At 46.2% G+C, this 26,578-nt stretch overlaps 1 protein-coding gene and 1 long non-coding RNA gene across 19 annotated transcripts in view; one reads left to right on the plus strand and one right to left on the minus strand.

The window, feature by feature from the left end:
* Positions 1-26,578, plus strand: part of LOC306668296 — a 547,020-nt gene that overhangs the window by 309,844 nt on the left and 210,598 nt on the right. The window lies entirely within an intron of this gene.
* The window catches only part of LOC306668291 (uncharacterized protein), a 140,031-nt gene that overhangs the window by 95,990 nt on the left and 17,463 nt on the right, over positions 1-26,578 (minus strand). For 2 of the 18 annotated variants that reach the window (XR_013765826.1, XR_013765827.1), the window contains 6 exons: positions 20,634-20,858; positions 8,201-8,350; positions 7,961-8,082; positions 6,737-6,865; positions 6,003-6,196; positions 1,507-4,940 (listed from right to left, as the gene is read on the minus strand). The exons of 2 other annotated variants lie outside the window; for them this stretch is intronic. Coding sequence is in view for 1 of the 16 variants with exons in the window: in XM_079151515.1 (XP_079007641.1) it covers positions 6,814-6,865; positions 7,961-8,082; positions 8,177-8,311 (309 nt within the window). In the remaining 15 variants the exon portion in view is untranslated. Of the gene's footprint in view, positions 1-1,506; positions 4,941-6,002; positions 6,197-6,732; positions 6,866-7,960; positions 8,083-8,158; positions 8,351-20,633; positions 23,742-26,578 lie in introns of those variants that run through there. 14 more of the 18 variants (XR_013765823.1, XR_013765829.1, XR_013765830.1 and 11 more) reach the window with 13 other exon arrangements.

Here is a 26,578-nt window from a genome sequence, read left to right on the forward strand (position 1 = left end):
TAGGGTAATAAGTGCTGTTCAGAATACTAAGTCTAATGTAAATTATAGGTAAAATTTGCTCAGGCCATGAGGTTCTGATCCAGTGAATTAAAAACACTGTAAATACATAATCTATTTTTTTAACAGTTAGTGAGTTCAGGACATCTCCTTTGTAACAAGAGTCATATATTTAAAATGACAATTATAAAGGGTTAAAATTTTTATTAGTATATAAAGAACTCATTTAAAAATACCAATATTGGGCAGTGGCCGTGGCTCAGTGTCAAAGTGCTTTCCTACCATATGTGAGGCACTGGGAGCAATCCTTAGCACCACATAAAAATAAACAAATAAACTAAAGACACTCTGTCCATCTACAAATGCAAAAAAAATTTTCTTAATATTTTATGCTACATAGAATTTTATTTCCCTTGCTAATCAAACAAATGGATGGGATTTACAGTTCCACATTATTTATTGCTTTTTAATTTTTCTTAACACAAAATATCTTACCAGATGTTGATTTTTGAGCATATATACCTAAAACTAAGTATTTGTACAAAATATTTGTAGCTCAGTAGCAACTTATTTGTTGATGTTTGACTAACTATAATATTACTGTTATTACAAAAAATATTGAATATATACATAAGTTCCATTTAAAAAGCCTTATTGGAGCTACAATCACAACCAATACTATTAAGTATATAACTAAATTCATCTAAAAAAATTATACTTCAACATCAATGTACAAAACACTACATTAGGCACTTTATGTAATATTTTATTAATTTGAACCATTTGTGAGTTATTATTAGTGTCTTTTTAAAAAATACTATTTGGTAAAACTGAGTCCGCTGAAAGAAAACAATTTCAAAAAATACTCTCAATCAGTGTCAACTTCAAGGGCACACAGTCTATGCAGTCACCCTGTCTCTTTCAGCTCCTTGTGGCTCCCAGCAACCCTTGACAGCCCTTGGTTCTGATTACATCACCCCATCTCTGTCCAACTTTCCTCTTCTCATGATCCAGGAATTGAACTAGGACCCACCCTTACCCAGGAGGACCCCATCTTCATTTTATGACATCTGCACAGACCCAAAGAGCAAATAGTCATATTTGCAGTATCAGGACTTCAGCATATCTTGTGGGAGGCAGAGTTCAAGAATCAATGGGTTGCTAATAAATCAATAATATTTTTTTAAAAGTTAGTCTTCCTCAATTTCCACTTTTTTTAAAATTCTAAGTACACATCAATTTCATTTGGGAACAGGAAAAATGTGAACATTTCAGAGTAATTTTAGTAAAGTAATAAGTAGTACTGAAATTTTTTTCTTTTTTTGTGACAGTAATAAATTTTTTAAAAATTTTTTTCTATTCAATTTCCACTCTTTAAATCCAAAATAAATGAGAACATTCTGGATATCCTTTAAGTGTACACCAATCAGCACGTTGGCTCTAGACCTCCACAACCTAGAGAACTAATAGACAGAGCCTGAGAGGAACCTAACTCGTCACATGGCTGTCACGTGGTGTGAAGGGAGAGGAGTAGAATCATCCTGCATGGAGGCTGGCATCTGCCATGTATCCTTCAGAAGCAAACTTTGCCTCCAGGGAGAAGCTGGCGCTAGGTCTGTTTACATAGAGCAAAATGTTTTCTGTGCCCCCAAATCTTGTAGAAAACCAAATCTACAAAAAGTTGCTACCAACATTTTACTTTTGGGTGGTATTGGTGGACTGAACCTAGGGCACTCTGTCACTGAGTTACAGCCACAGGCCTTTCTTCTTTTTGAGTCAGTCTTGTTAAGCTGATGAGTCTGGCCTTGAACTTGCAATCCTCCTGCCTTAGTCTACCAAAATGCTGGAATCACAGGTGTGCACTACCACACTTGGTTCCTCTTCCAAATTTTAATAGGACACATCTGTCAATGTCTTACTACCAAACTTTTTAACCTTTTAAAGTTCAGGTCACATGGTGAAAAAAATATAAGTGTTTCTAGTTAAAATCAATAAAACTACAGTCACTTTGGAGAAAAACAATTTGGGTGAGGTGGCACACCAGTGATTTGGGAGGGTGAGGCAGGAGGATCATAAGTTTGAGGCCGGCCTCAGCAAGTTAGTGAGGGATCGTCTCAAAATAAAATAAAAAGGGCTGGAGATGTAGCTCAGTGTAAAGCACCTCTGGGTTCAATCCCCAGTACCAATAAATAAGTAAAGACAGTCGATTAGGAAAACAAGACAGACGGAACATTACAGTTTTGAAAGGACTTGTTCAGAGGCAGGAGGGAAAGCCAGTTCCACAGCAACCCCGGCAGCCTCCCTCAATGTCTGTGATTGACTGCCAGCCACCAACCTCCAGCCCCGGGGGGAAAGGAGCACCTCGTGCAAGGCAGGAAATCCACAGAGCCAGCATGTGAAGGGAGGCCACCTCCACTTCAAGAGCTGCTTGTCCCAGGTCCATGCTCCACTTACTCCCCGGAGAAAAACTGCAGTCCTTTACTACTTTGATGTAGAGACCTGGCTGGACATTTTCCAGATATTGTATGGGCTTAAGTCATTAAATTCCTTTATTAGCACAGTGCTGCTGAAAACACTCTGCCACCAACATTTGAGTTTTTAACAGATCAAAACAGACTCTTGAGAAAGGAAGTGAAGCCACTGTCCCAGGGCACCGCAGGGAAGGAAGCGTCGTGGCCCTCCCTTGGCTGCCCAGGTGGGACAGGAGTGTGCCAGGGAGTCTCACCAGCTGACTCACACTGGGGAAAGCTCCCAGTGTGAGAGAGGAGGGCAACACCCCCGGCAAGGCCCTCTGGTCTGGCAGAGCCCTCGGGATGCCCCAGAGACCAGGCAGTGAAGATACAGACGCATGCATGCCCACCTTTGTCATGGTGGTACCATCCTTCCGCATAGTAATCCTGCAGCACCTGGGGTGGGGTCCAGGTGTCCAGGATGTAGTCCAGCTGGTGCTGCTTCCGCCACATCAAAGACTGACAAATGATCTCTCTGGCCTTGTCAGTATTAAAGTCCCGAGCACATTTGCTCATCCTTTGGGATCTAGGCGAAGAAAAGATCCTTCTAAGTAATGTTAAGAGTTGCCCAGGATGGGCAATTTAGCAAGACCCTGTCTCAAAATTTAAGTTTTTAAAATGGCTGGGAGGTGACATAGTGGTACAGCACTCCTGGGTTCAATCCCCAGTACTGGGGGAAGAAAAGAAGTTGTTGTTGCTAAGGGAAAACACCGGGTTGCTAAGAGATCAAGACTCAAACTCCCACCTCTTACCAACAGTGAACTGCACTATTACACTGTTTAAAATCAGTTGGTGCTGGGCAGGGGCTGCAGCTCAGTGGTAGAACACTTGCCCGCATGCATGAGGCCCTTGGTTTGATCTCTAGCACTGGAAAAAAATAAAATTAGCTGTTCCCAGAGAAATCTTGGCCTGATGCTTTAAAAAAAAAAAAAACAAACAAACAGTATTACCATGAGTAACCTTCCTAGTGCTCCATTTCAGTTTGGGCAGTGTGAAGACATGATTTATTAAACAGAGGCAACACTTCAAATCTATGTGCTGATGTACTACTATGCTCTGTGCACTTCTACAAGTAGACTCCACTAAGAGCTGCAAGGAAACCATGCTGGAATTGGCAGTGTGGGGGTGCTGCTGACATGCAGGGACCTCAGGATCCTGTTGATCAGGCTGGCCACCTGAATAAAGAAGCCTGAGACCATGATCCAAGTCTCATCCAGACCAGGTCTCTCCCCTCCGTGATCACCTGCTCACTAATGTGGGTGGCTAGACCATCCAGAGACCAAGAAGTGAGTGGGAGCAAAAGCCCGCATGGTACCCCACTCCTTGGAACATAATTAAAGCACAGGGTCACTAAGAAAGGACCACAGGCACATGGAAGTGGTTAAGAATGTGGGAACATGCCTGTAAACCCACTGACTCAGGAGGCTAAGTCAGGAGGATCATGGCCGCCTCAGGAACTTAGCAAGGCCCTTAGCAACTTAGGAAGACCCTGTCTCAAAACAAAAAATAGAAGGGCTGGGGATTTGACTCAGTGGAAGAGCACCCCTGAGTTCAACCACCTGTACCAAATAAACAGGAATATGGTACTGGAACCACATGGTCTTGGTCCAAATCTTGGCCCTGTCACTTCCTAGCTTAAGACCTTGAGCTCAACTTCTCTGTGCTTCAGTTTCTGCACACTTGAAAGAAGGAGGTGATGGAAGGGCACTCACCTCCAGGCCTTTTGGGAAGACTACCTGAGGAGCTGAAAGCATGTCTCACCCACCTCAGCAGACATCAAGAGCAGCTCTTTTCCTGAGGCTGTTCTCCTAATGACTGATGTTGAGAAGCTCTTGGGTATCTGTTCACAGCAACCAGGACTGACAGAATCAGAGACCAGGACAGCTTCTTGCAGGCCCCAGCTTCCTTTCACTGATGACTAGCCAGGTTTGTGTTTGCTGCACAAAGCTTGTTATTAAAACCAAATTTCTTATGAGGCTATGATTTCATATAAAACCTCAGAATTAAAGCTCAAACATTTCTAATCTTGGATAAAGCTCTGACCTCCTTCCAAACCTTTTCAAAATTAAAATGCACAAATATCTGGAACACTGTGCTACTCTGCCACTTGATGACCTGCTGTTTCTGAGGTAGACCAACCTCAGTGATGGCGCACAGAAACGCAGCAGCAGTGCACACAGGGAAGGCAGTGAACCTGCAGCGAGGGCAGTGGGGACACGCACACAGGAGGACTGTCTCAGCTACAGTAGTCAGGAGTGCTCCCTCTCAGGAACCTCCCACAGCACCAGAGGTGGCGGGGCTGCCCAGTGGGAGTCGATACTCACTTTGCCCTTGTGGTTTCCTGGAGCCACTGGTGAAGTCGGATAAGGCAGCTCTCCTGGAGTGGGGTCAGGTCCCCCAGGTACTTCTTGATGTAGTCTGTGTCGAGTTTGTCTGCATCGTGAGTCACCGGGCACTGTTTACAAAGAGGGACTCTGGCTCCCGAGGCTTTCAGTCCTGCCCAGTGACATGGGTGTGGGGCCTGGGTGAAGGAGACTCAAGAGGACAGTTTCAAAGCAGCTGCCCAGAGAACTTTGTGACGGGCTTGAAGACACCCCTGAGGGCCACAGGTGAACCTTCTCACTCAGCTACCTTTTCCTGATTGCCATGGAATCACCTCAATCCTGCCAGCCTCAATTCTACCCAGGGGAGAAGCTGGGCAAGAGAAGACACTCGACGCTGGTCTAATTCAGTGACAGACATAAAACTATGAAATAATACCAACTAGTAGAACTAAGTCTATCTTGAGGATACAGCTACCATGTTCAGGAACACAAGCTCTCCATAATAAGGTAATAAAACTGGACGGATGAGACAGCAAAATAAGTATAACAAAAAAATATTCATCAGGAGAAAAATGAAACATATCGCCAAACCATCCCCTACCCCCAGTAAACTACCAAGGATCAACAGTCAGCTGCCAGCATGTAAGCAAAGTCGTCCATGGAGCCAGCCCACCTGGGCACAATCTCATCCTGTCACTGACTACCTGTGTCCCAGGCAAGTTGACTTCTCTGTGCCTCCGTTAATGCAAACACACTGAGGATCTTCAGCATTTCCCACCCACAAGGAGCCTCTATCAATGTGTGAGATACACCCAGGACCTAGGGGGTGCCTGGCACTCCAAGCAGGAGTTGCTCTAGGTGAAGGCCTGCTGGCCTGCATTCACCTTGGGCACCTTCAGCTAACCTGAAACAGCTGGTCCAATAAGAAAATTATCAGGAATAACATTTCCTGCTTATTAAAAACTAAGAAAAAAAATCTCATGAATGTATTACATAAGCCAGCTCAAGGAGACAAGATCAGAAATGACAGGTGGACCTTTTCCCCACGTGATACTTTATGTCCCGAGGAAACAAGAACAAGCAGGGCAGTAGAGAGGAAAGGCCCCCCGCGACTCCCCAGTCTAGCTGGAAGAAGGAAGCTGCCCTCAGACCCACCTTCGGGGATTCCCACCGTCGGGGGTTCCCACCGCAGGCTCGGGGGCCCTGCCAGGGTTCCAGAGGGCCTCTCTGCCCCGCCCCTCCTTGAGGGCAGCAGTGGAGGCCACCTGATTCTTGCTGGACGAAGACATCTCCGAGGTGGGCCCAATGGAAGGTGATGCCCTCCTCTTCGAGGTGACGAAGGTAGTACTCGATGATTTCTTTCCCCTTAGGAGGAAACCGACTTTCAGTTGAGTGTAGTCAACACTCTTCATCCCTACCCATCTGTAAGACTCACGCTAGCATTTAACACGCGCGCCGTCTCAGGCCCAATCTAGCACCACACCCTGAAAACAAAATGAGCCCTCCAGAGTCCTCCGCCAGGTTTAAAACCATGAGCCACGCTCCTACCAGCGGCATGAGAAGGTCCAGGGAAGACGAGGCCAACAGTCCAAGGGGGCGAGAATCCCCTCAGCACAATGGCACTTCCATCGCAGACCCATGACCCTTAATTTCCACTGTCCCCACAATTCCAAGCAGAGAATGTGGTGGACAGGAGGGACCCTACTGTACCCCCTTCACTCACCAGCAGCCAGCACTACCCAGTCCCCTACAGCTGAACAGGGGGCACGGGGCAGGGGATGGAAGCACTTCCTCTATGAGAAATGCTGGAACCCCAACTGAGCCACTCCCAGCCTCCAGAAGACTAGTGCAGACCAGCTCAGGAGACCCCACCCTCCCTGTTCTATAAAGTCCCAAGAGACTCACGTTTTAAATGTTGCTGGTATACTGTTTCATTGCAATTTTCCCCACTGTACTTTCGAAACCAAAGAATGATTTAATATCTAAACTTGCAGACTGTTCAAAACAGGTCCAGTCTTCATTCTCAGGGTGAACCTGCACGGGAAGAGAATGCCCCCCACTGTGTGCTGGCACCGGGAGCCACCGGTCTGCTCCCCATTGTCAGACGAGGAGGAGTTCTCTTACTACAGAGCTACTCCCACGAAAACAGCACAAGGACGAATTACAGAGGGTTTGGAATTGTCAGGAGGCCAAAGCCTAACTCCAAGGCATTCAGAAAGTGGCCCGAGTGGAGGGACTCATCTCCCTCGTCCAGCCCCTCACTCTACTTACTCATGGGGCTGTTTTCCCATTAGGAACAAAGGAAAGACCCTTGATATGTGGCTGACAGCTAATGAGGACACAGACCACTAGCCTTGAACATAAAAGGCGAGAAACTTCCAGCTGCTGGAAGGTGAGAGCTATGGGGAAAGTTCAGAGCCTGGTTAGGAGCACCGGGTGGGGCTGCAGGCCACACTACCCACTGGCCACTGAGAAGGGGCGAGCTGGGCAACCTGAAGGAGGCGTGGGGAGTCCAGAGGAAGGTGGGGTACAGCCAGAGGGCGGCAGGCCCTGTGCAAGGGCAGAGGGCCCCCAGATGTGACGGGGGGAGGACAGGGCCGCGTAAGCCACGGCAAGGACTCTGCTCTTTCTGATGGACACGTAGAAGCAGTGGGCTGTGAGCTCAGTAACACAATTCAGCACTCTTTAAAGAGATGGCTTTGGATTCAGCATTGAGGATCTACTGGAGGCGGCTGAGGGCAGCAGCGAGACCACTTGGGAGGCCACGCTGACGATCTGGCAGGAGCAGCTCTTACAGCAGGGAAGATGACAGGCGGCCATGTGTGCCCACCTCTAATCTCAAAGACATGTCATCGTGCTCCTTGAGAACTCATTTCTCAAGAGGCAGAGGGGGGCAGTGAAGGAGTCACAGTGGAAACACAAGTCAAGGCGTTACTTGGCTGCTTTGACTGTCACCACAATGCAGTCCGCCCTGCAGGATGCCACACCACTCCTGCTGATCCACTCGTCAGATTTGGTCATAGGTAATATATGGCGAGGAACTGCCCAGGACAGAGGTGTGCTGTTCCAGTGACGGCTGAGCCCCCTTTGGAGGCCTGGCCACTGCTCCCCCAGGGCTGGAGTACTCACGGTGTAGCAGCAGTGCTCGTTAATGATGACCCAAGTAGAAAACGTTTCATTATGGGTCTCAAGGTGCAAAGTACATTCCCAAGAATTGAGTTTTTCTGCACAAAATAATCAACTCCTGCAATCTTTAAAACAGAAATAAAGAGAAAAAGGGTTTATTGTTAACACCACTTGTGACAGAAACTGGAAACATAAATTTACTGTCCGTTGGAGCATCACCTTCCCACAGTCCTCTACAGCTACCTTCTTCAGCAGCCCGACCGCATCTATATCCAGCTTGCAGCGCCTTTCAATGACGTGAATGGCCCCGTCTTCGCTCTTGAATTCATTCACAGTGTCGCTGTCTCCAAACATGGGAATCAGAGGACATGTAGGGAACCTCCTTTCATAGGCCTAGGGATAAAAACAAACCAAGACAAAACAAAACAAAAAAACAAAGGGAGTGAATGAGGTCCCAACCTGACAGTCTCTGGTTGCTACTGACCCCCTAGCGAAAAGTGATGTCTCTCGATACACACCCACAGGAGGCATCGCAGTGTGCTGGCCATCTGCAGCTTTCACTAAGAAGAAAAGAAAGCACATGCATGCAGTCCAGAGAAGAGGTTGAGTCTGTCCACAGAGAGAAGGCCCAACACATCCTACCAACATTCCAGCAAGTTTTCTTTGGAGCCTCAGGCAAGATTATTTTGCAATTTATAAGGAAAAGCAAAGAAACTAGAGTAAATGTTTAATAAACTAAAGTGATTATTGAAAATGAATAAACTGGAAGGACTCCCACCCCTGGTCCCAAGGCTTACATGGAGCTAGAGTCACACAGTAGGTACATGGTATTGGTAGAGGACAGACACACAGAACAATGGGACAGAACCCAGAACTAGACTCAAACAAATACACCCAAATGATGTTTCCCCTTTTTTTTCTTTTTCGTGTTGGGATGGAACCCATAGCCTGCACACGCTAATCATGCACAAAACTTTGACATAAACCTCACCTCTCATATACAAATTAACCCAAAGTAGGGCTGGAGGTGTGGCTCAGTGGAGAGTGCTTATCTAGCATGCTGGAAGTCCTGGGTTATGATCCCGGCATTGCAAAAACAGAAAACAAATGAACAGAAACCAAAATGGACCACAGACTTTAATGTGAAACATAAAACTGTACACCAGAAACTACAGTCTGTAAAAGGCAAAATATATACTTCATCAAAATCAAAGCCTTTTGCTCCCTTAAAGTCCCTGTCAAGAGGATGATAAAACAGGTCACAGAAAGCACTCACGAACCAGGCAATCTGGCAGAGGACTCACAACACACGGACTGCAGCGAGCAAGGCTGGCTGCATGGCAAAGCAGCCATGGGCAGCACCACTGAGCTCTGAAAAGGGTTGCGAGAACCTGCAGGCCCTCATGCAGGGAGCGAGCCAGGCGGGTTAAGACCATAATTTTTAAAAAACTCAACAGCTAAAAAAATAATCCTATTAGAAAATGAGCCAAGACAGGCACAGACATCTCACCAAAGAGCACCTAGAGGTGAACAGATGGTCATCCAGCAGTTAGCTATCACAAACTCAAAACCACAGGGAGGCCTCACCACCGATCCATCAGAATGATAAAACACAGCAACATCAAGTGCTGGCGAGGATGTGAAGAGACTGTCAACCCAGATCCCACCCACAGGAATGAAAAAGAGTGTCACCAGAAAATAGTTGGGTACTTTCTTAGCACCCAAACATGCAGCTGCCACCGTCCTGGGCATCTGTCCCAGGGGAATGAAGACCATGTGCACACAGCCACGGCACGCAGATGCTCCAGGCAGCTGGACTCCTAACGGCCCAACCTGGAACAACTCAGGTGTCCTTCAATGAGTGAATACTGGACGACCTGCCACCACAGAACACTGCTTGGCAACAGAAAGGGCTGAGCCACTGTCCACACAACCAACAATCCCCAGAAAGTACGCTGAATGAGGGAGGACAGCTCAGTTCCATGCTGTGTGGTCTCATTCACTAACACCTGGGAAAGAGAACCACAGAGAGCACAAATAGACCTGTGGTTGTCCGGGTCAGGAGGGACGCAGGGGTGGCTGCAAGAGGACGCCAGCACCTGGGCTGCCATGCTGTGCTCCTGTCCTCCCAAGATGTCACCGTGGGGGACACGGTAAAGAGGGGGCAGGATCCATCCATGTTACTCTTTGTGACAATGTACTATTAATATATTGTGAATCCACAATTACCTCGAAATAAAATGTAAAAGACTTGCTACATAATTTGTGAAGACTTTTAGAAAATGCACTTAAGCAGCAGATTTAGTTTATTCCACAGCAGTCTACAGAGCTCACTGAGCTAAGGTTGCAGCTGGAAGCACACCTAACCCCAAGGCATCCCAGCCCAGGTACCTAGGCAGGAAGCCAGAGAATGCAGGGAGCAGGTCTAGAGAAACCCAGACTGGCCTCTGCCGTACCCACCCATAAAGGAGGCACTGCGGGATGCTGGTGCCCAGGTAACAGATGCCGTTCCTCTGTGGGACCAGACTTAAAATGGAAGGGGAGGTTCTATGACTTCCCATCTTAATTCATCACAACCAAAACCAGACTTTAGGAAGACATCCATGGAGTTGGTGAGAACGGCTCAGCCACTCGAGTTCACCTCCAACAGGTGCACGCAGCTCGTCAGCCAGAGCCAGGCCCTCCCTGCACACACTCCAGCTGCCTGTAGCAGCCTGCTCACCTGAGTAGCCAGCAAACTGCAGGCTATGAGGCTGCCACAGGGCTCCAGGGGCAGGGGGCACAGGGCACAGCAACTCCCAGGGCACCTCTGCTGCAGTTCCAGGCAGGTGCCCTCACTTCTCAGATGAGCCCCACTTTCTGCCCTGACAGGACCAGGCGACTGGTTTATAAGGTGCACGCTGGGCGGCAGACAGGAGGCAGCTGCCCCCAACGGCTCAGGGGAGGATGGAAGGACGAGAGTGTCCTGAGCATGCACAGGTGCTACTGAGGTAAGGAGGCAGAGGACACAGCTGGGGCAAGGACAGGTCAGTGAGGAAAGCAGCACCTATCACTGTCAAATAAGCAGTGATGGATAGCACGTCCAAGAAAGAACCCAGCAGCACAAGGACCCCACTGTGGGCAGGGACCACAACCCAAGGGCAGGAGGGGAGACTGGGGTCACCACCAGGACGCTGACCCACAAGGCCCTCCAGGGCCTCTCTGCCTCCTCTTCGGGGAGGGAGGACAAGAGTCACAGCAGCATGGTGGTGCCCGATCACGCCTGCCTGTTAGACATTCTCGGGAGCTGGAGATGCATTCTCATACTTATGCACTGACCTCTCACCCAAGGGGCTCTCCTCAGCCCCACCAGTGACAGAACCCTGGTAAACCTCTCATCATAAACAGTACCTGCAAGGTGTCCCCAGGGCTGGACATCTTGATGAGCCTCAGGAGGCCCTAGGGATTGGTAGCATTAAGTACTGAACAAACGAGCAAATCTAGAAAGAAAACCCCAAATTGCTGACTTCATTTGCTCCATGTTGACACTGAAAACCACCTAAACTGACTTTTAAATTGAACATTTAAAAGTACCAAAAACAAACAAACAAACAAACAAACAAACCCTGTCTTTGCACATCCCAGCACGATAACACCCAGAAATTAAGTGTACGAGGACTTCAACACAACAGTTCTGAGGTACTCGTTCTCTCTCAGCTAATTAGAAGATTTTCTAAAGACCCTCAGTATATTCAGGTTCTTGAAAGGGAGTCACAGGAGGCGCCACTCACAGGACTAAGCTGGAACTCCAGTCACACAAGCCCCTCTCTCTCCAGAGTGCCTCCGGTCCACAGCCCCTGGCAAGCACCTTCCCTTCTCCAGGTCCTGTCACTCTGCCACCAAATACCAGTTGGCCACAGGGCAAAGACTGAGTCCCACTTCTCTTTTTGCCCCCAAGAGAAAAAGAACCTCAAAGCCTAAAACAGGTCTTTGTTCAATATTTACAAATTATAGACTAAAAACGTACTGAGTAAACTAAGGAATCCAGTCTTATTTCTGTCTCACTTACCCTGGCCTGTGTTTAGAGATGTTACAGCCAAGGAATTTTGCAGTCAGCAAAGAAAACCTAGCTTCCTAGAGGCTTACAGGAAAAACCTGATATTACATCAGTCTCTGGAACTGTTCAGGAACATCAACCCCCTACTTTTCACCTACTTCCACAAAGATGTAAGCAACCGCTGGAAAAAACAGAACCATTCTAGTTTTATTTAAAAACTATGTCCTAAGATGGGCATGGTGGTGCTGACGATATAGCCCATCCCATAGGGCACTGGTTTTGCAAGAGGAAAGGCCAGGGTTCAAAACCTAGCACCAAGGGTTTGGGTAAAAAAAAAAAACAAGAAAAAACACTTCTCAGGGTGCAAACCTTCTATCCTCTCAAGATGGGCATGGTGGCACACGCCTATAATTCCAGCAACTCAGGAGGCTAAGGCAGGAGGATCAAAAGCTCAAGGCCAGCCTCAGTGACTTAATGAAGCCCTAGGCAACTTAGTAAGACCCTGTGTCAAAAAAGGGGGGGGCTGGAGACATGGCTCAGTGGTTAAGTGCCCCTGGGTTCAATCCCCAGTGCCAAAACCCAGTGCCAAAAACCACATCCTAGCTCTGTCCACTGGGAGGGCCTGGAAGCAACACTTCAGTAGCACTGAGCTAACCTGGCATTCAGATCTTGATTTGTAAACACCTTCCCTACTGAGAAGGAACCTGGTCTTTTGGAGACATGCAGGACTGTGAGCAGGGACAACAAGGTGATGTGAAGTCCTTCCCACCTGAGAGTGAGGAAAGACTGTATGTCCCAAGGACACGGGAACCAGCCTGGAGTGTTGGAGGCCGCTGCCCTGTAGGGCCCGCAGTGGTGGCTGGCCTCGCCCTATGGCGCCGAGAAGCCCAGCTGCAAGTGCTTTCTATTGGCGTCCATGCTTAGCTCGTGATCAGTACATGTCCTCATTACCCACCATTAAGTCTCCACAAGCCAAATGCCTGACCCATTAAGGTGATTGGCTGTTACATTCCATAAAGCTGCGTATTTTGCGCAGCGGCGGGAGCAAGCAAGGCGGAGCAAGCAAGGCAAGGAGGGCAGGCAGCAGCTGTGGGACGAGAAAAGAGGAGAGGCGGCCCCGGCGCGACGAGAGAGGAAGAAGAGAGAAGTGACAGCTGCACGAGAGAAAAGAAGGAGAGAGAAAACTGCGCGACAAGAGAAGAAGGAGAGAAAGAGCTGCGCGACAAGAGAAGAAAAAGAAGTCGGCGGCGGTGGAGGAGGAGGAAGAACCAGGCACTCGGCTCAGAAGCTCTCCCATAAAAATAAAGACCTTAAAACTTCATTTGAGAGCCGAGTCTTCATTGTACTCACTGGACGAGGCATGGAGGGGGTCTACCCTCCGATCCTGGGATAATGTGAGCACCAGAAAGAAAAAAGATGGCAGGTCATTACAAACCATGGAGTGCAACTAAGAAAAATGGTCAAAGGAAGAGATTTTACAGAAAAAAAAAAAAAAAAAGGACATCTAACAAACATAGAGGAATGTCGTGATGAGGAAATCATCAATGCCTGTAATTCCAGTGATTCAGGAGGCTGAGGCAAGAGGGCCACAAGTTCAAGGCTGGCCTCTGCAACTTAATGAGGCCCGAAGCAACTTGGTGAGACCCTGTCTCAAAATAAAACATACAATGGGCTGGAGATGTAGTTCAGTGGTAGAGTGTCCCTGAGATTGATCTCTAGTACCACAAAACAAAAAACTTTTACTCTATCAATATTAAATTCCTTGGGTGGAATACTGATCATTCTTATGTGGGAAAATAGCTATTTTTTTTTTAATTTTGTTGTTGTTGTTGGACCTTTATTTTATTTATTTATATGTGGTGCTGAGGATCGAACCCAGTGCCTCACACATGCTAGACAAGAGCTCTTCTACCACTGAGCTACGACCCCAGCTCCAGAATAGCTCTTCTTAAGCAATACACACTTTAGTACTTAGGAGTAAAGTGTCAGGATATACACAACTTACTTTCAAATATTTCTACCAAAAAGTGTAGGGGGTGTGTGTACGTGTGTACATGTGTACGTGCGTGCGTGCATGTGTGTGTGTTGTGGGGGGGACATGTTAGCTCCAAGGGGGAAAGTTCACATGTAAAATAAGTGGTTCCTGGCATGGTGGCACATTCCCGTAATCCCAGCCTCATGGGAGGCTGAGGTAGGATTGAAAGTTCCAGGTCAGCCTCAGCAATTTAGCGAGGTCCTAAGTAACTTAGTGAGATCCTGTTTCAAAATAAAAAACAGAACAGGGTCAGGGATGCAGCTTGGAGGTAAAGTGCCCCTGGGTTCAGTCCCTAGTATTCCCCGACAAAGAGAAATATCAGTAAGGGTTTTATGACATCAAGTCAGACTATATACAGACTGGTACAAATCAAGAAGCTCGCATACAGCGCTGTCTTCTGCATATGACTGATTAAACACAACACTTTACACATGAAAATGTATGCAAAGGCTGCTCTGCCCAAAGCTCTGCCCAGGTGTGCAGGCAACAGATGGTGCTCTCCCTGGGACCCTGTCTACTTCCGGCCTCCAGGCCCAGGGTGCACCCAGAAGCAGGGTGAGCCCTCTGGGTTTTCACAGGAAGTACCTCTACTTTAACACCATATTAGGGCCCCAGAGCCACACCGCAGGCCTTGGATTCTGACCTCTGCCCTAATCTCTGCCTGGGAGAACCCTTATCAACTGTCACCAGGGTCACGTCAAGTGTCAGAAGAGCAGAAGCAATCCCCAAAGCTCAACTTAGTCTTCACAAACTCTCTGCCATGCTACCCAGCCATCCACTAATCACACCCAGTATTTATCAAATCAGAATCAAGAGGCTGAACAAAACACACCCTTCCAGAAGCAATTTGTTCAGAGGGGAAGAAATGTCTCTTGATATCTCCCCTTTAAAGGAATACTTTTGTAAGAGAAGATGACTGTAATCATTTTCTCACTCTCTTTGTTTAACAGAGCAATTGTTTCAATAATAAAAACAAAACTAAGACTTTATCAACTTGGCCCAGAGGAAAGCTGCCTTCTGGGGAATCGCTTCCTCCCACTTTCCCACACCCACTCTTTCCCTTTCAAAGGATTTCTGAGCCTGCAATTTGGAAGCTTGGCAATAGTACTTTCAGCTTTTAACCAACCATTCAATGCAACTTTGACATATTAAAAGCTAGAACTGTGCGAAAGAAAACTATATTTTAATGAAGGACTTCAACTTGAGAATTAATGAGCTAAATGGTGCTCTCTGCCAAGAAATTCCATTTAAAGAAATTACCTTCAAACCGAACTATTCTCATACCCAACTTTTAGCCAACAAACCAAGCCAGCTGTGTTCTCTATGCAACAAGTGGAATATCCAATGGGACTGCATGGACCAGCAAACTCACCACAGACCTGGCTCTACCCTGGAGAGAACCAGCAGGTGAAGAAACTGCCTTCCATCTCTCTTAGAAACTACCAGGGCACAAATAGTCAAATGTTCGACATACTAAGAAAGTGTGGCCAAGTCCCTGTTCTGCCATTCACTATCAAAATCACAGCTACTGGGAGCACCCAGCCACACAGGCCAAGGCGGAGGTCCTAAGGCTCCGGAGACTCTAACAAGGGCAGACAGGCCCCTGCTTCATCAGGGCTGTAACTGCACAGGACAAAGAAAAGAAGACTGAAGAGGAGGTGACCAAAGCTGGTAATGAAGTGGCTTAGGCCATGGAATCACCTTGGGCTGCGCTGGTGACAGCAGGCGCTCCTGAAGACAGGCAGCTGGGTAGAAATGACCGAAGGAAGGAGGAGCACCAGCCAATGAAGGAAGCCAGGCCCAGTTGACTTCAGAGACACCTCAGACCCACTGTAGGACGTCACTTTCCTCAGACGCAGGCTGAGCAGAGTGGGAGCAGGACCGGCTTCAAGCACCATGGTCTGTTGCAACCACCCAAAAGCACAGGCACAGCCTGCTGAAGACTCCACAGCAAGGGACTGCTCTCCAGGGAGACTCGCCTGGTCACTATGCAGCCCTCTGTGGGCTTCTGTGCCCACCTTCTGCTTCCTCAGCAGATCGCTAGGAGAAACTTCTGTTCAGTCAGCTGGTAAACTGAGGTATCACATTGCAATGCTATTTATTAGTGAAGCACGTATTCCCAAAGCACTAACAGGAACTAAACTTCACAACAACTTGATTCCTATTAAAGAGAACCTCGATCCAGTTAGTGATGGCACCCTCCACTTTCCCACCAAACACCAAACACTTGGAGCATAGAAGCTGCTCCTGGCACTCCACCACCACCAAGGGCACCAGGGTTCCAGCAGCAGGGCTGCATCTAGACCAGTTGCACCTCCCTCCATCACCAGGCTTCAGGGCGACAACAGGAGAGTCCTAACAGCATTCTGGAGTACCCGCAGGTAAGATGGAACGAGGAAACACAAACGCTGCTCTGACACTAAGGAGTATGTGCATCTGTGACAGACTGCAAGACACAGCCTCTAAGATCAAACACGTCTGAGGTTTAAATTACAAACTGCATCTGGGAAGACCTCAAATTCCACAATCCTGTCACCACACCTTTTCCAGAGGTAATACGACCTGGAAAAGTCCAGAGCTCAACCTACATGGTGGTAAAGGCTGAGGAGAGGACGCTGCGGCCTCAGGGGCTACTAGAACACCTGTGAGCCACGCAGGCCTCTGCTGAGCTGCTTAGCAGAGCAGGACCCAGAGGAACATGGCAGAAGGGTCGGCGGGGTGCAGCTGAAGGACAGAGCCTGCACAGAGTGCGCGGCCTGGCTCCGCAGGCTCTCCGATGCCCACTCTCAGTCCACCACACAGGGGCACAAATCGCTAGGTTTACTTTTTCAGAATCTGGTTTTTTTTGTTAGACAGGGTCTTGGTAAGTTGCCCAGACTGGCCTCAAACTGAAGAGCTCCCTGACTACAGCCTGAGTCACTGTGCCCAGCTGTGCTTACTTGTTTTAGTTATCACTTCAACAAGAACCCCAGCATGCAACGGAAAGCAGCAGGGAGAGGCTGGCAACAGCAGCCGGGAAACCTGCCGAGAAATGCGCGTCTCTCCATGCAGCCCAGCGTGCTGAGGGTGGGTCCTGCTGTCTTGCAGGGCTGGGGACAGCACCTGGGGCATTGAGCCACCCCGCTCCAATTCTAAACACCATCAATTTTTGTCAGAGGACAGGAGAAAGAAACTTCTGAATTTCTTCCAAAATCTGCGATCTCCTCTCAGGAAACATCACGCTGACTCAGGTACCTGTCCCATTGGGGTGTGGGGACTGAGCTGAACACACCCTCACCACCCTTCCTGACGGAGCTTCATGTGTGTGTTTCCCAGCAGGCAATAGCAGACAGTCCAAAGGGACCTGGAAAAATGGGAAAACACCCACAAAATGAAAAGACTTCACATGCAGAAAGTTTTAATTCCACAGAGAAGTCACTAATCTGTCTGTTATATTTTAAAATTGTGTCAAGACAAAACAACAAGAACAACAAACCCCAAAAAAACCCAAACCACCCTCCACACAGTAAGACAGTTTTCCTGGCCTCCTGAAACTTTCAGGAGGCCTGCTTTACTGGCACCCAAACTGGGCTCCTCCCAGCTGGGACAACAGTCAGATGGAAACCCTAATCCAAAAATGACTAACAATGGTCTCCTCCTAAAGGACCACATTGACAGCTCTGGACATTTGGGGATTTTCTGCCAGACATTTCCTAACCTTGGGGGTCTGAGAAACAAGCACTAGTCCATGCCTCCCTCCTGCTGCAAGCAACCAGCAGCACAGGGAGAGAGGAACAGGCACACAGGAGCAGCAGGCGATCACCTGAGAACTGGGACACCACCCACAGGCACAATCTGACAGCGCCCTGCTCCCCAATACTCCAAAGGACAGGGACCTGGGTGCTTTCACACTGCACATGACTGTCATGTGTCCTGTTCTTTCTGGTTCTCAGGAGAGAGTTAAGAATCAGTATGTCGAGTGTTCAGAAAAGAGTATTGTTTTAATCAGGTTTTGCACTGCTGTGCCCAAAATACCTGACAAGAACACTTTGGAGGACGGAAGGTTTATTTGGGGCTCGGGTTTCAGAGGCCTCAGTCCACAGCCAGCTGACTCCCTGCTCTGGGCCCAGTGAGGCAGCATGTCACAGGGGAGGGCCCAGCACAGGAAAACTGCTCAGCTCTGCTTCCTGGCGGGTCAGGAAGCAGAGAGAGGGACGGGGCCCAGGGCAGATGCACCCTTGCAGGGCACAACCTAGTGACCCCCTCCCCATGCCATGCCCCAGTTGCCCAGTTACTACCCAGCTAGTCCATTCAAACCTGGGTGGACTGATCAGGCTACAGCTCTCACAGTCCAGTCACTTCCCCTCCAAGGACTTCTACATGAATGGGGCCTTGGGGAACACCTCAGCTCCAACCCTAACAAGTATCATAGTTTCTGAGAGGTTGACCCCCTTTACCATAAGCACAAAAGGAGCATGAAAACTGAATTATGCTCAAAGGAAAAACAATCACATCAATCTAAAAGATTAGCATGTTTCCATGTGGCTAAAGCCAGTCTACCACTCTGATCTAGCCTCAGGTATAAGGCATAAGAGGAGGATGGTTCCAGGTGATTCCTGATTAAAAACACACACAGGAGGGCTGAGATTGCAGCTCAGTAGTGGAGCGCTTGCCTAGCATGCATGAGGCCCTACTGGATTGGATCCTCAGCACTACATACAAAACTAAATAAAATAAAGTTATAAAACACACACACACACACACACACACACACACACACACACACACAGAATTCTCTCTCTCTCCTTGCTGAACCTAACATTTATTAATAACCATGCATCTCAAACCTTGGATTAACAAGATCTTCCAGAATATTTGATCTTTTTTTAAATTCTTGAATATTTTATTTTTTTAAGAGTCTTTTTTTTTTTTTAATCTTGAAGTACTTGCAAAGAATTCTTCAAGTGTCCCAGGATAAAGTTATTATTTTAAAAAATCCACTAAAGAAAAAAAAAGGGCTGCGATCGCAGCTTAGTGGTGGAGTGCTTGCCTAGCATGTATAAGGTACTGGTTCAATCCTCAGCACCACATACAAAACTAAATAAAATAAAGTTACTATTAAAAAAATCACTTAAAATAAAAAGTTTCCAGGCAAGACCCTCAGGAAACTTTTGTTAACATTAACAGACTGACAATTATTGAGCTTTCAAATAAGATTCAAAGCATAATCTAGTATGCTTGACTAACTCCATCTTCTGCATTTTAAGTTAGAAAAATAAGGCACATACTTGGCCAGTGTCTTATTTCTGAACAATCTCAGGACAGACATCCTGGACCGCAGCCTGGGCTCTGCCGCCTTAATCTTCCTCTCATCCTGAAGACACTCGCTTGAGGCCTTTCTAGCTGCTTACTGGGTGGGCACATCTGTCTTTAAGCAACATCAGGCATGCCTGTCTCAGGGGGCACACAGCACCTTTGGTGGTGCAGCAACTCTCCCACATGCCTCAAACCAGAATGAATACATTTATTAAGATACCTAGTCCAAACAATCCATCAAGTATTTGGGTCTTAATAACTGAGCAAACTTTTAAAAAAAAATTATACACTTAAGTTGGAGGGGAAAAAATGGTTCCCTTCAATTCTTGAACTCAATTCATCCTACTATTTATAAGAATGTGAGAGATGGACAAATGACATGGAGCACCTGTCCACTGCTACTGCTCAGGGGTATGTGTGACACACAGGAAGAGCAAGCCCAGACATACACTAGGACTTCAGTTAAAAACAATGTGACCAATACTGGCTATCAACTGTAACAAATACACAGCAAGATGTTAATAACTAGAAACTGTTAAGAATAAGGAAACTACGCTATCTGATCAATTTCCTATGAGCCTGGGAGAGGCAGACCTGGCTTCGCACCCCAGGCCCACCCACAGTTGTCCTGGGGAAGGTTCCTTTCACTGCGCTTCAGTTCCTTCACCTTCTCAACTCACAGGGTTGTTACGTGTTCAACAGGCACTGACACAGAACAAAGACAAGACTCAATAAATGTGGCCACTGTCCCGTACTGTACACCAGTTCCTCAAGAAAAAATTGAGCAGGAAATAAAGACCACGTAAAGCTGGTCCAACAGTCTAGGAACCAGTTGAGCTGCACATAAAATGAGCAAACAGATTAACACTAAATAAGTTTTCCCTCTGGCACGTTATCTTTTTACTATGCTTTGACTATGCTTTGAAAATATATCAAATAAGACACATGTATTCACCAACTAAAATAATTATCTCCCCCATGACCCTAAAAGTATAAGATGTAAATCTCAAGAGGCTTTGTTGAATATCAGTTAAGTTTATATTTAGCCACATATAAAAGCAAATCTAGGTATAAACAATAGTATACATCTCTCCTGTTGAAGAAGAGAAAAGGCCATAAAGATAGAAAAATGATGTTATGGGGATATAGCTCAGTTGGCAGAGTGCTTGCCTCTCAAGCACAAGGCCCTGGGTTCAATCCCCAGCACCTAAAAAAAAAAAAAAAAAAGGATCTTATTCCAATTTAGGCACTAAGACCAAAATATTCCCATTATAACTGAACACAGGAAATACATGGAGTGAGTTACTCACCTGATTAATTAAGTATACTACATTCAATTGCTGGAGGCAGAAAATATGGCCCTGAAGACATGACTCAAGCTGAGAAGAAAATCTTCATAGAATAAGTGAGGGGGAATACTGAAAACCCAGCTGCTCTAGGCAAAGGCGACTTTCCAGGTGGCCCTGAATCAGGCTTCATGGGATGGCCCTGTAGTAGGATGACATCAACACCTTCCACAGAGGGAGGAACACAATCTAGGGGAGGAGAAGGAACTCAGGTCAGGAACCAATGGCCAGGCACCAATAAATGTCCACATGAGCCTGCTGTTTCCACAACCCCAGAGGGTCACCCACTGTTCTGGGGACAAAAGCTTACTGGGGCAATCTTGCACAGTCTAGACCACAGATACCACATCAGCACCATGGCCTCCTGCTACTTATGTGCTGAGAGACTTTTCATTCACTCCCCCGCCCACACCAACCCAATTATCAGGTCCGCCACCCAGCGAACCTCCCCCAGCACTGTATTTCAAGAAGAGGACAAATTGGTGAGGCATGTGCAGTACAAAGCTGAGCCCAGCCCTTGACAGAAAGCCCAGCTGTGCGACCTGCAGGCAAGAGCCGCCTGCTCAAGAGAAGAGAGCTCTTTGCCCAGCAGAGAGCCAGATCAGGCCAGGCAGTCCCAAGGAAGCAAGGTCAGGAAGAGGAAAGGGAAGATCTTTCAAAGCAAAGACTGAGACTCGGCTCTTTGGGCAATTAGGAAAGCCAGGTGTCTGCGCTGCATGAGGCCTGCTCCCAATCTGCCCATGCCAGTTCAGGAAAGGCACATGGCAAGCAGCTTAAGCCTCAGTTTCCTCCTTTGTAAAGTGAGATAAAAGGGCCTGCCCACAAAGCAAGCATGAGTTGGAAAATGAGCTATTGGCACATGAGCACCCCTGTGTTGTTCTTGGACTTCTGTAAGCCTCTGTAAAAGGTGGATCAGTGTGGGGTGAGGGGGGGTCTCAGGCTCTTTGGGCCAGGCAATGTGGTCTTCTCATGCAGCCCTTGGAGATGGCTCTGATGCCCACCATGTACTTCTCCTCCAGGGACAGCATGATGGCACACACGTGTCAATCCTGCAGAAAATAACAAGACCCAGAAGGTAGCCTGTGTTTTAGAGCTGGTTCCCAACCACATACCACATCGCCCTCCTTTGTCTCCTTGGTACCTGACGAATGTTCTCAAACTACTTTGCTTCACAAGTTTCAAGTTTTAATGTTAAAAACATGATATAGTTGTATTTAGGGATTTTAATATCATTTACAAAAAGCCTTCTAAAATATCCTTCATGGAAAAGGTACATGACCATAAGAATCCACCAATGCACAGACTTTTAAAATCATCTTTCCCACTGTATGGTGACAACATCAAACATACATATGTGGTGATTTCCATAGATCTAAGTTATACCCAGCAGAGGCTGAAAACAGTCAGCCCTACTGTCCTCTGCTTCACCAGCCAGTGTGACCTAAATTAAAACTAGTGTCAAAGGACTAACACTCAGATTCACTGCACAGAAGGATGCCTGGGCATGTTAAAATATTTGAGCTAACATACTACTCATGTCAAGCACAGGTAGGTCATTTCAAGAATGTCCACCCCACCCCAGCCCCTATGGTTTCAATGGCTGGGTTTCAAATAGACCCCAACTGAAGGAAGGGCTGACTTGGATTCAGGATACTAAAGCAAAACCCCTGCGACTCAGAGAGATCAATTAAAGGAGCAATACAGAAACCCCGTTTAAAAGAGAAGCATTTCCTTGGACCTCTGAAAACAATCAGTGTTCACTGGTTGTTCTTACTATCATCTGTGGCCCCAGCCCGGGAGGCTCAGGCAGGAAGGTATCTTGAGCCCAAGAGTGTAGGGCCAGTCAGGCAACAGAGGCAGATCCCGTCTCAGAAGAATACAAAGGAACTGAAGAGACCCCTGGCATGACAACAAAATCCAAACTAACAACACACATTTAATGGGGAAGACAACCTAACTTCCCCTGGACAGCAGCGCAGGGCTGAGCAGCTGCGTGGAGCTGCTTTCAAACCAGCAGGCCCACTCCTGAGGGGCTGCCCACTGGCCCCAGTCTCTCCATTTAAATCCTGTTCATACAGCCTGTGGTTTTAACTATACTTAATTCAAACACATCATATGCATTTTAATTCCATTTCTATCTTTTTGTACTTGCTTTCAATCATCATAATAGCATTCTCTGGTGCCCACAGAATATAAAAGCAAACCACTACTACTGTCTGTTCGTGCTTAGTTGGAAACACTGCGTACTTCCAGAGGATCTCAACATGTTAATGCAGTGTTTTCACTATCGAAGGTACACTAACCAATCCCTGTTGGAGAATTAAAGGACGCTAGTTAGAAAAAGAGTTGTACACATCTTTAAAGAGATCTTTAAATTTAAGATACCTTGCCTCTGTCAATAAATCTCAAATGTCAAATGTGTCACAGGCCACAATGACTTAAACCCAAGGCAAACAAGACTGTCCACAGTGCTATGAAAGGTTTTACTTCTCTTTTTTTGATGTTTAATTTGTATTTAAAGCAATCACATGATGCTAAACAGATCCAATGAAATTTAAAATATGCCATGACTTTCACAAACCATTCCTAATCCATAAAATTTTGGGTCTAATAAAGAACAAACTGAGCATAAATATATCTCCAACAACAAAACAGTAGTTTTGCATATTTCTTCAAGTCAAGATGGTCTTGGCAGAGTTCTGTTTTACTTTTCAGAGTGTAAAAGATAAATTTGTGGACTTGAGAAAAGCATTTAGTGTTCCAGGGAACTGCAGCTGTCAGCTTTTAAAGATGCCATGTGTTTGCCCACATAAAAGAATACAATGAGATGTGGAAATATTATCTGGTTCATGAACCAGAATAAACGCTCATGGAGTCAGCAGGCTCATGGTAGGAGTTAGAGAAATACATCGGGAAAATATCGATCCTGTAGTATTTATTGCATGGCTATTTTTACAAGCTGCACATCAGGCATCTTGAAACATTAACAATTTAGATCACACTCAGGAGAACAAAGAAGAGGCTGGGGTGTGGCTCAGGGGTACAGCACTGGCCTAATATGGGCTTGGGTTCCTTCCCTTCCCAAGCACCACAAAAAAAAAAAAAAAAAAAAAAAGAAACAAACAAACAAGGAGAAAGAAAGAAAGGAAAAGGAAATCAGGAGGACTCAGGGTAGAAACTCAGTTTTTCTTTCACTGCCGTCCTGTGCTGAGGGAGCACTTACCTAGCATGCATGAGATCCTGGTTTCAATTCCTAGCACCCCTCGCCTCCAAAAAATAGAAAAGAAAGTACAGTAGAGAAAATAGCCAAAAGGTGGAAGCAACCTAAGTATGTACAATGAAAGAATGGATTAATAAAATGTGATTTAAACAAGCATGGAATGCTGCTCAGACTTGAAAAGGAAGGTCATTCTGACACAGCAGGGATGAACCTCAAGGGCACTACTCCAGGTGAAATGAAAAACACCACAAAAGGTCAAATACTGTCTGACTTCACTTACATGAGGTCCCCAGAGTAGTCAAATTCATAAACAAGAGTAGAATGGGGCTTCCGAAAAGCCTGCGGGGGGCGATGTTCAATGTAATGAGTACAGAGCTTCAATCTAGGAAGAGGAAAGGTTCTAGAAACAAACAGTGCTGGTGTCTGCACACCATCATTAATGTGTTCCGTATGCTTGAAAATGAGTTAGAAGGGCTGGGCAGCTGAAGTTCAGTGGCAGAGTGTTTGTCCAGCATGCCTCAGGCCCTTGGCGTGGTCCCAGCACCACACATACAAGGTTAAAAAGAAATGTTATGTGCATCTTATCCCAATAAAAACTTTTTTATACATTTTTTCCAGTGCTGGGGATGAAAGCCAGGGTCCCACGCACACCAGGCAAATGCTGAGATACACCCCCTAGCCCCACAATGTTTAATGCACAGTACAAATCTACTCTACCAGTAAGTTAGCAAATAAAGTCACACAAATGATTAAGACAAGTTCAAGGACACACGTTTGTCAATATAACTTGGGTATCACTAAATAAACTCAGGAAAAGTGATCTGGAAAGACCCATGGAGAAAACCACCGGGTCTCCTAGGATATGTGAAATCCTCCGCATGAAAACACAATGCACTGAAGGTCTGCAACACAGCCTCTTAAAGAACCTACTCCTTTCAGAAGTTTTTTGATTAAAAGTTATAATGAAAACCAACCTCCTTTCTTCCTATTATCCTATTTACTGCAAAATCAAATTAAGGATCTAAACCTGAGCAGACATCAGAATGTGAGAACTCCCAGTGGGGGTTGGAGTTCGCGTTGGGGCTGCGGCTCAGTGGTAGAGCACTTACCTAGCACAAGTGGGGCACTAGGTTCAATCCTCACCACTGCATAAAAATAAATGAATGAATAAATAAATAGATGTACTGTGTCCATCTACAACTAAAAATACTTTTTAAAAAAGAACTCCCAGGAGGCTTGTGAAAGCTCAGACTGCTGGGCCCAGAAATTCTCATCTGGTAAAGAATCAGAATTTAGAATGGTCAGAACTTGCATTCTAAGCCAACTCTGTTAAGAAAATTTAAATGGGGATGAAAATACAGCTCTACAGTGAGGCTGCCTAGCTTGAGACCCTGGGTTGCATCCCCAGCAAGGGAGGGAAGGAGGAGGGAAACTGGTGGGGGGCACAAGCAAGCAGAAGTTTAAATGAGGATAACAGGTGTTTGGGGAAGCACTTTCTAAATGTTTGTAGCATAAATCCTGCAACACACCAACAACTGCTTAAACCAAATTACTTGTTAACATATATACTTGTTAGCTTTTAGTTCTGGCCTTGGTTTTTAACAAATACACAGGCATTAGTTAAACTAGGAAAAAGAAAAACACATGCATTTTATGATTATAACTATCTACTAAGAAAAAAAGTATCACTTAACCAACTTCTCAGGTTTAAACTTGGAAAAATCATGAAAAAATTAAATTACCATTCTATCAGAGTAAAGATGAATTTTAGGTTCTGCAGGAGAATCAGAGAAATGGTGTTTTTTACATGCTCTGTGTTTACCACTATGAGAGAAAGTCACCTGACCAAATATAAGTGATATACACACAGGGAACTGTAGAAATTTTAAGTTTCAGTTCATGGGATATAAACTATTTTACTCACAAAATTACCATTCAAATCAGAATCTTTTGAAACAAGATCTAAGTACTATATACATCCAACCAAAAGAATAGGTTTCAACATGACCCTTTGTCAAAACTGTCCTAACCAAAAGTAGAAGTAATACAGGAAGCACAAGCATAAGTTCCAAGACTCACTTATTCTTTAGACAAATCTATTTGAGAGTTTAGTACATGCTCAGGATAAAAAGCAAGATGGTTTGGTCTATGTGTGTGTAGGGTGTTGTGTTCTTGTGCAGGCAGTAAAAGCAGGCGAATTCTGCTTCAGGTGTACTAAATCTGCCCTGCTATAGTCCAACAGATATCTAGCCAGCTAGGACTCTGGGAGCATCTGAGAGGCACCTAGGCTAGAGAGAAAGCTTTGAGATCTTTGGTTTATCAAGAGATAGTTGAAGCCACAGATTTAGTTAGATAAGGCTGCCCAGAAGAAATCAGGCGAGAGAGCTGGACAACTATTTATAAAGCAGCATCAACTACTAATTAAAGTGTCCATTATGGCCGGGAAGCACAAAATATACTAGTAGGTGTTACAAATAACACACTAGATGAAAAGGAAGAGTCCACCTGTACCCAAGAAGGCAAGAAAGTGGGGCAGAGAAAGAAAAGCCAGAAAGATCCAAACGGGAGGGCCAAGAACCTAAGAGGAAGAGAGATAAGCGCATAGCCATCCATTCAAATATGCAAGGCATTTTCAAACGAACTCAGCAATAACTCAAACCCTCCAGCACAAAAGCAGGGCAGTACAGAG

This window comes from Sciurus vulgaris, assembly GCF_902686455.1.
Source record: "Sciurus vulgaris genome assembly, chromosome: 8".
Taxonomy (NCBI): domain Eukaryota; kingdom Metazoa; phylum Chordata; class Mammalia; order Rodentia; family Sciuridae; genus Sciurus; species Sciurus vulgaris.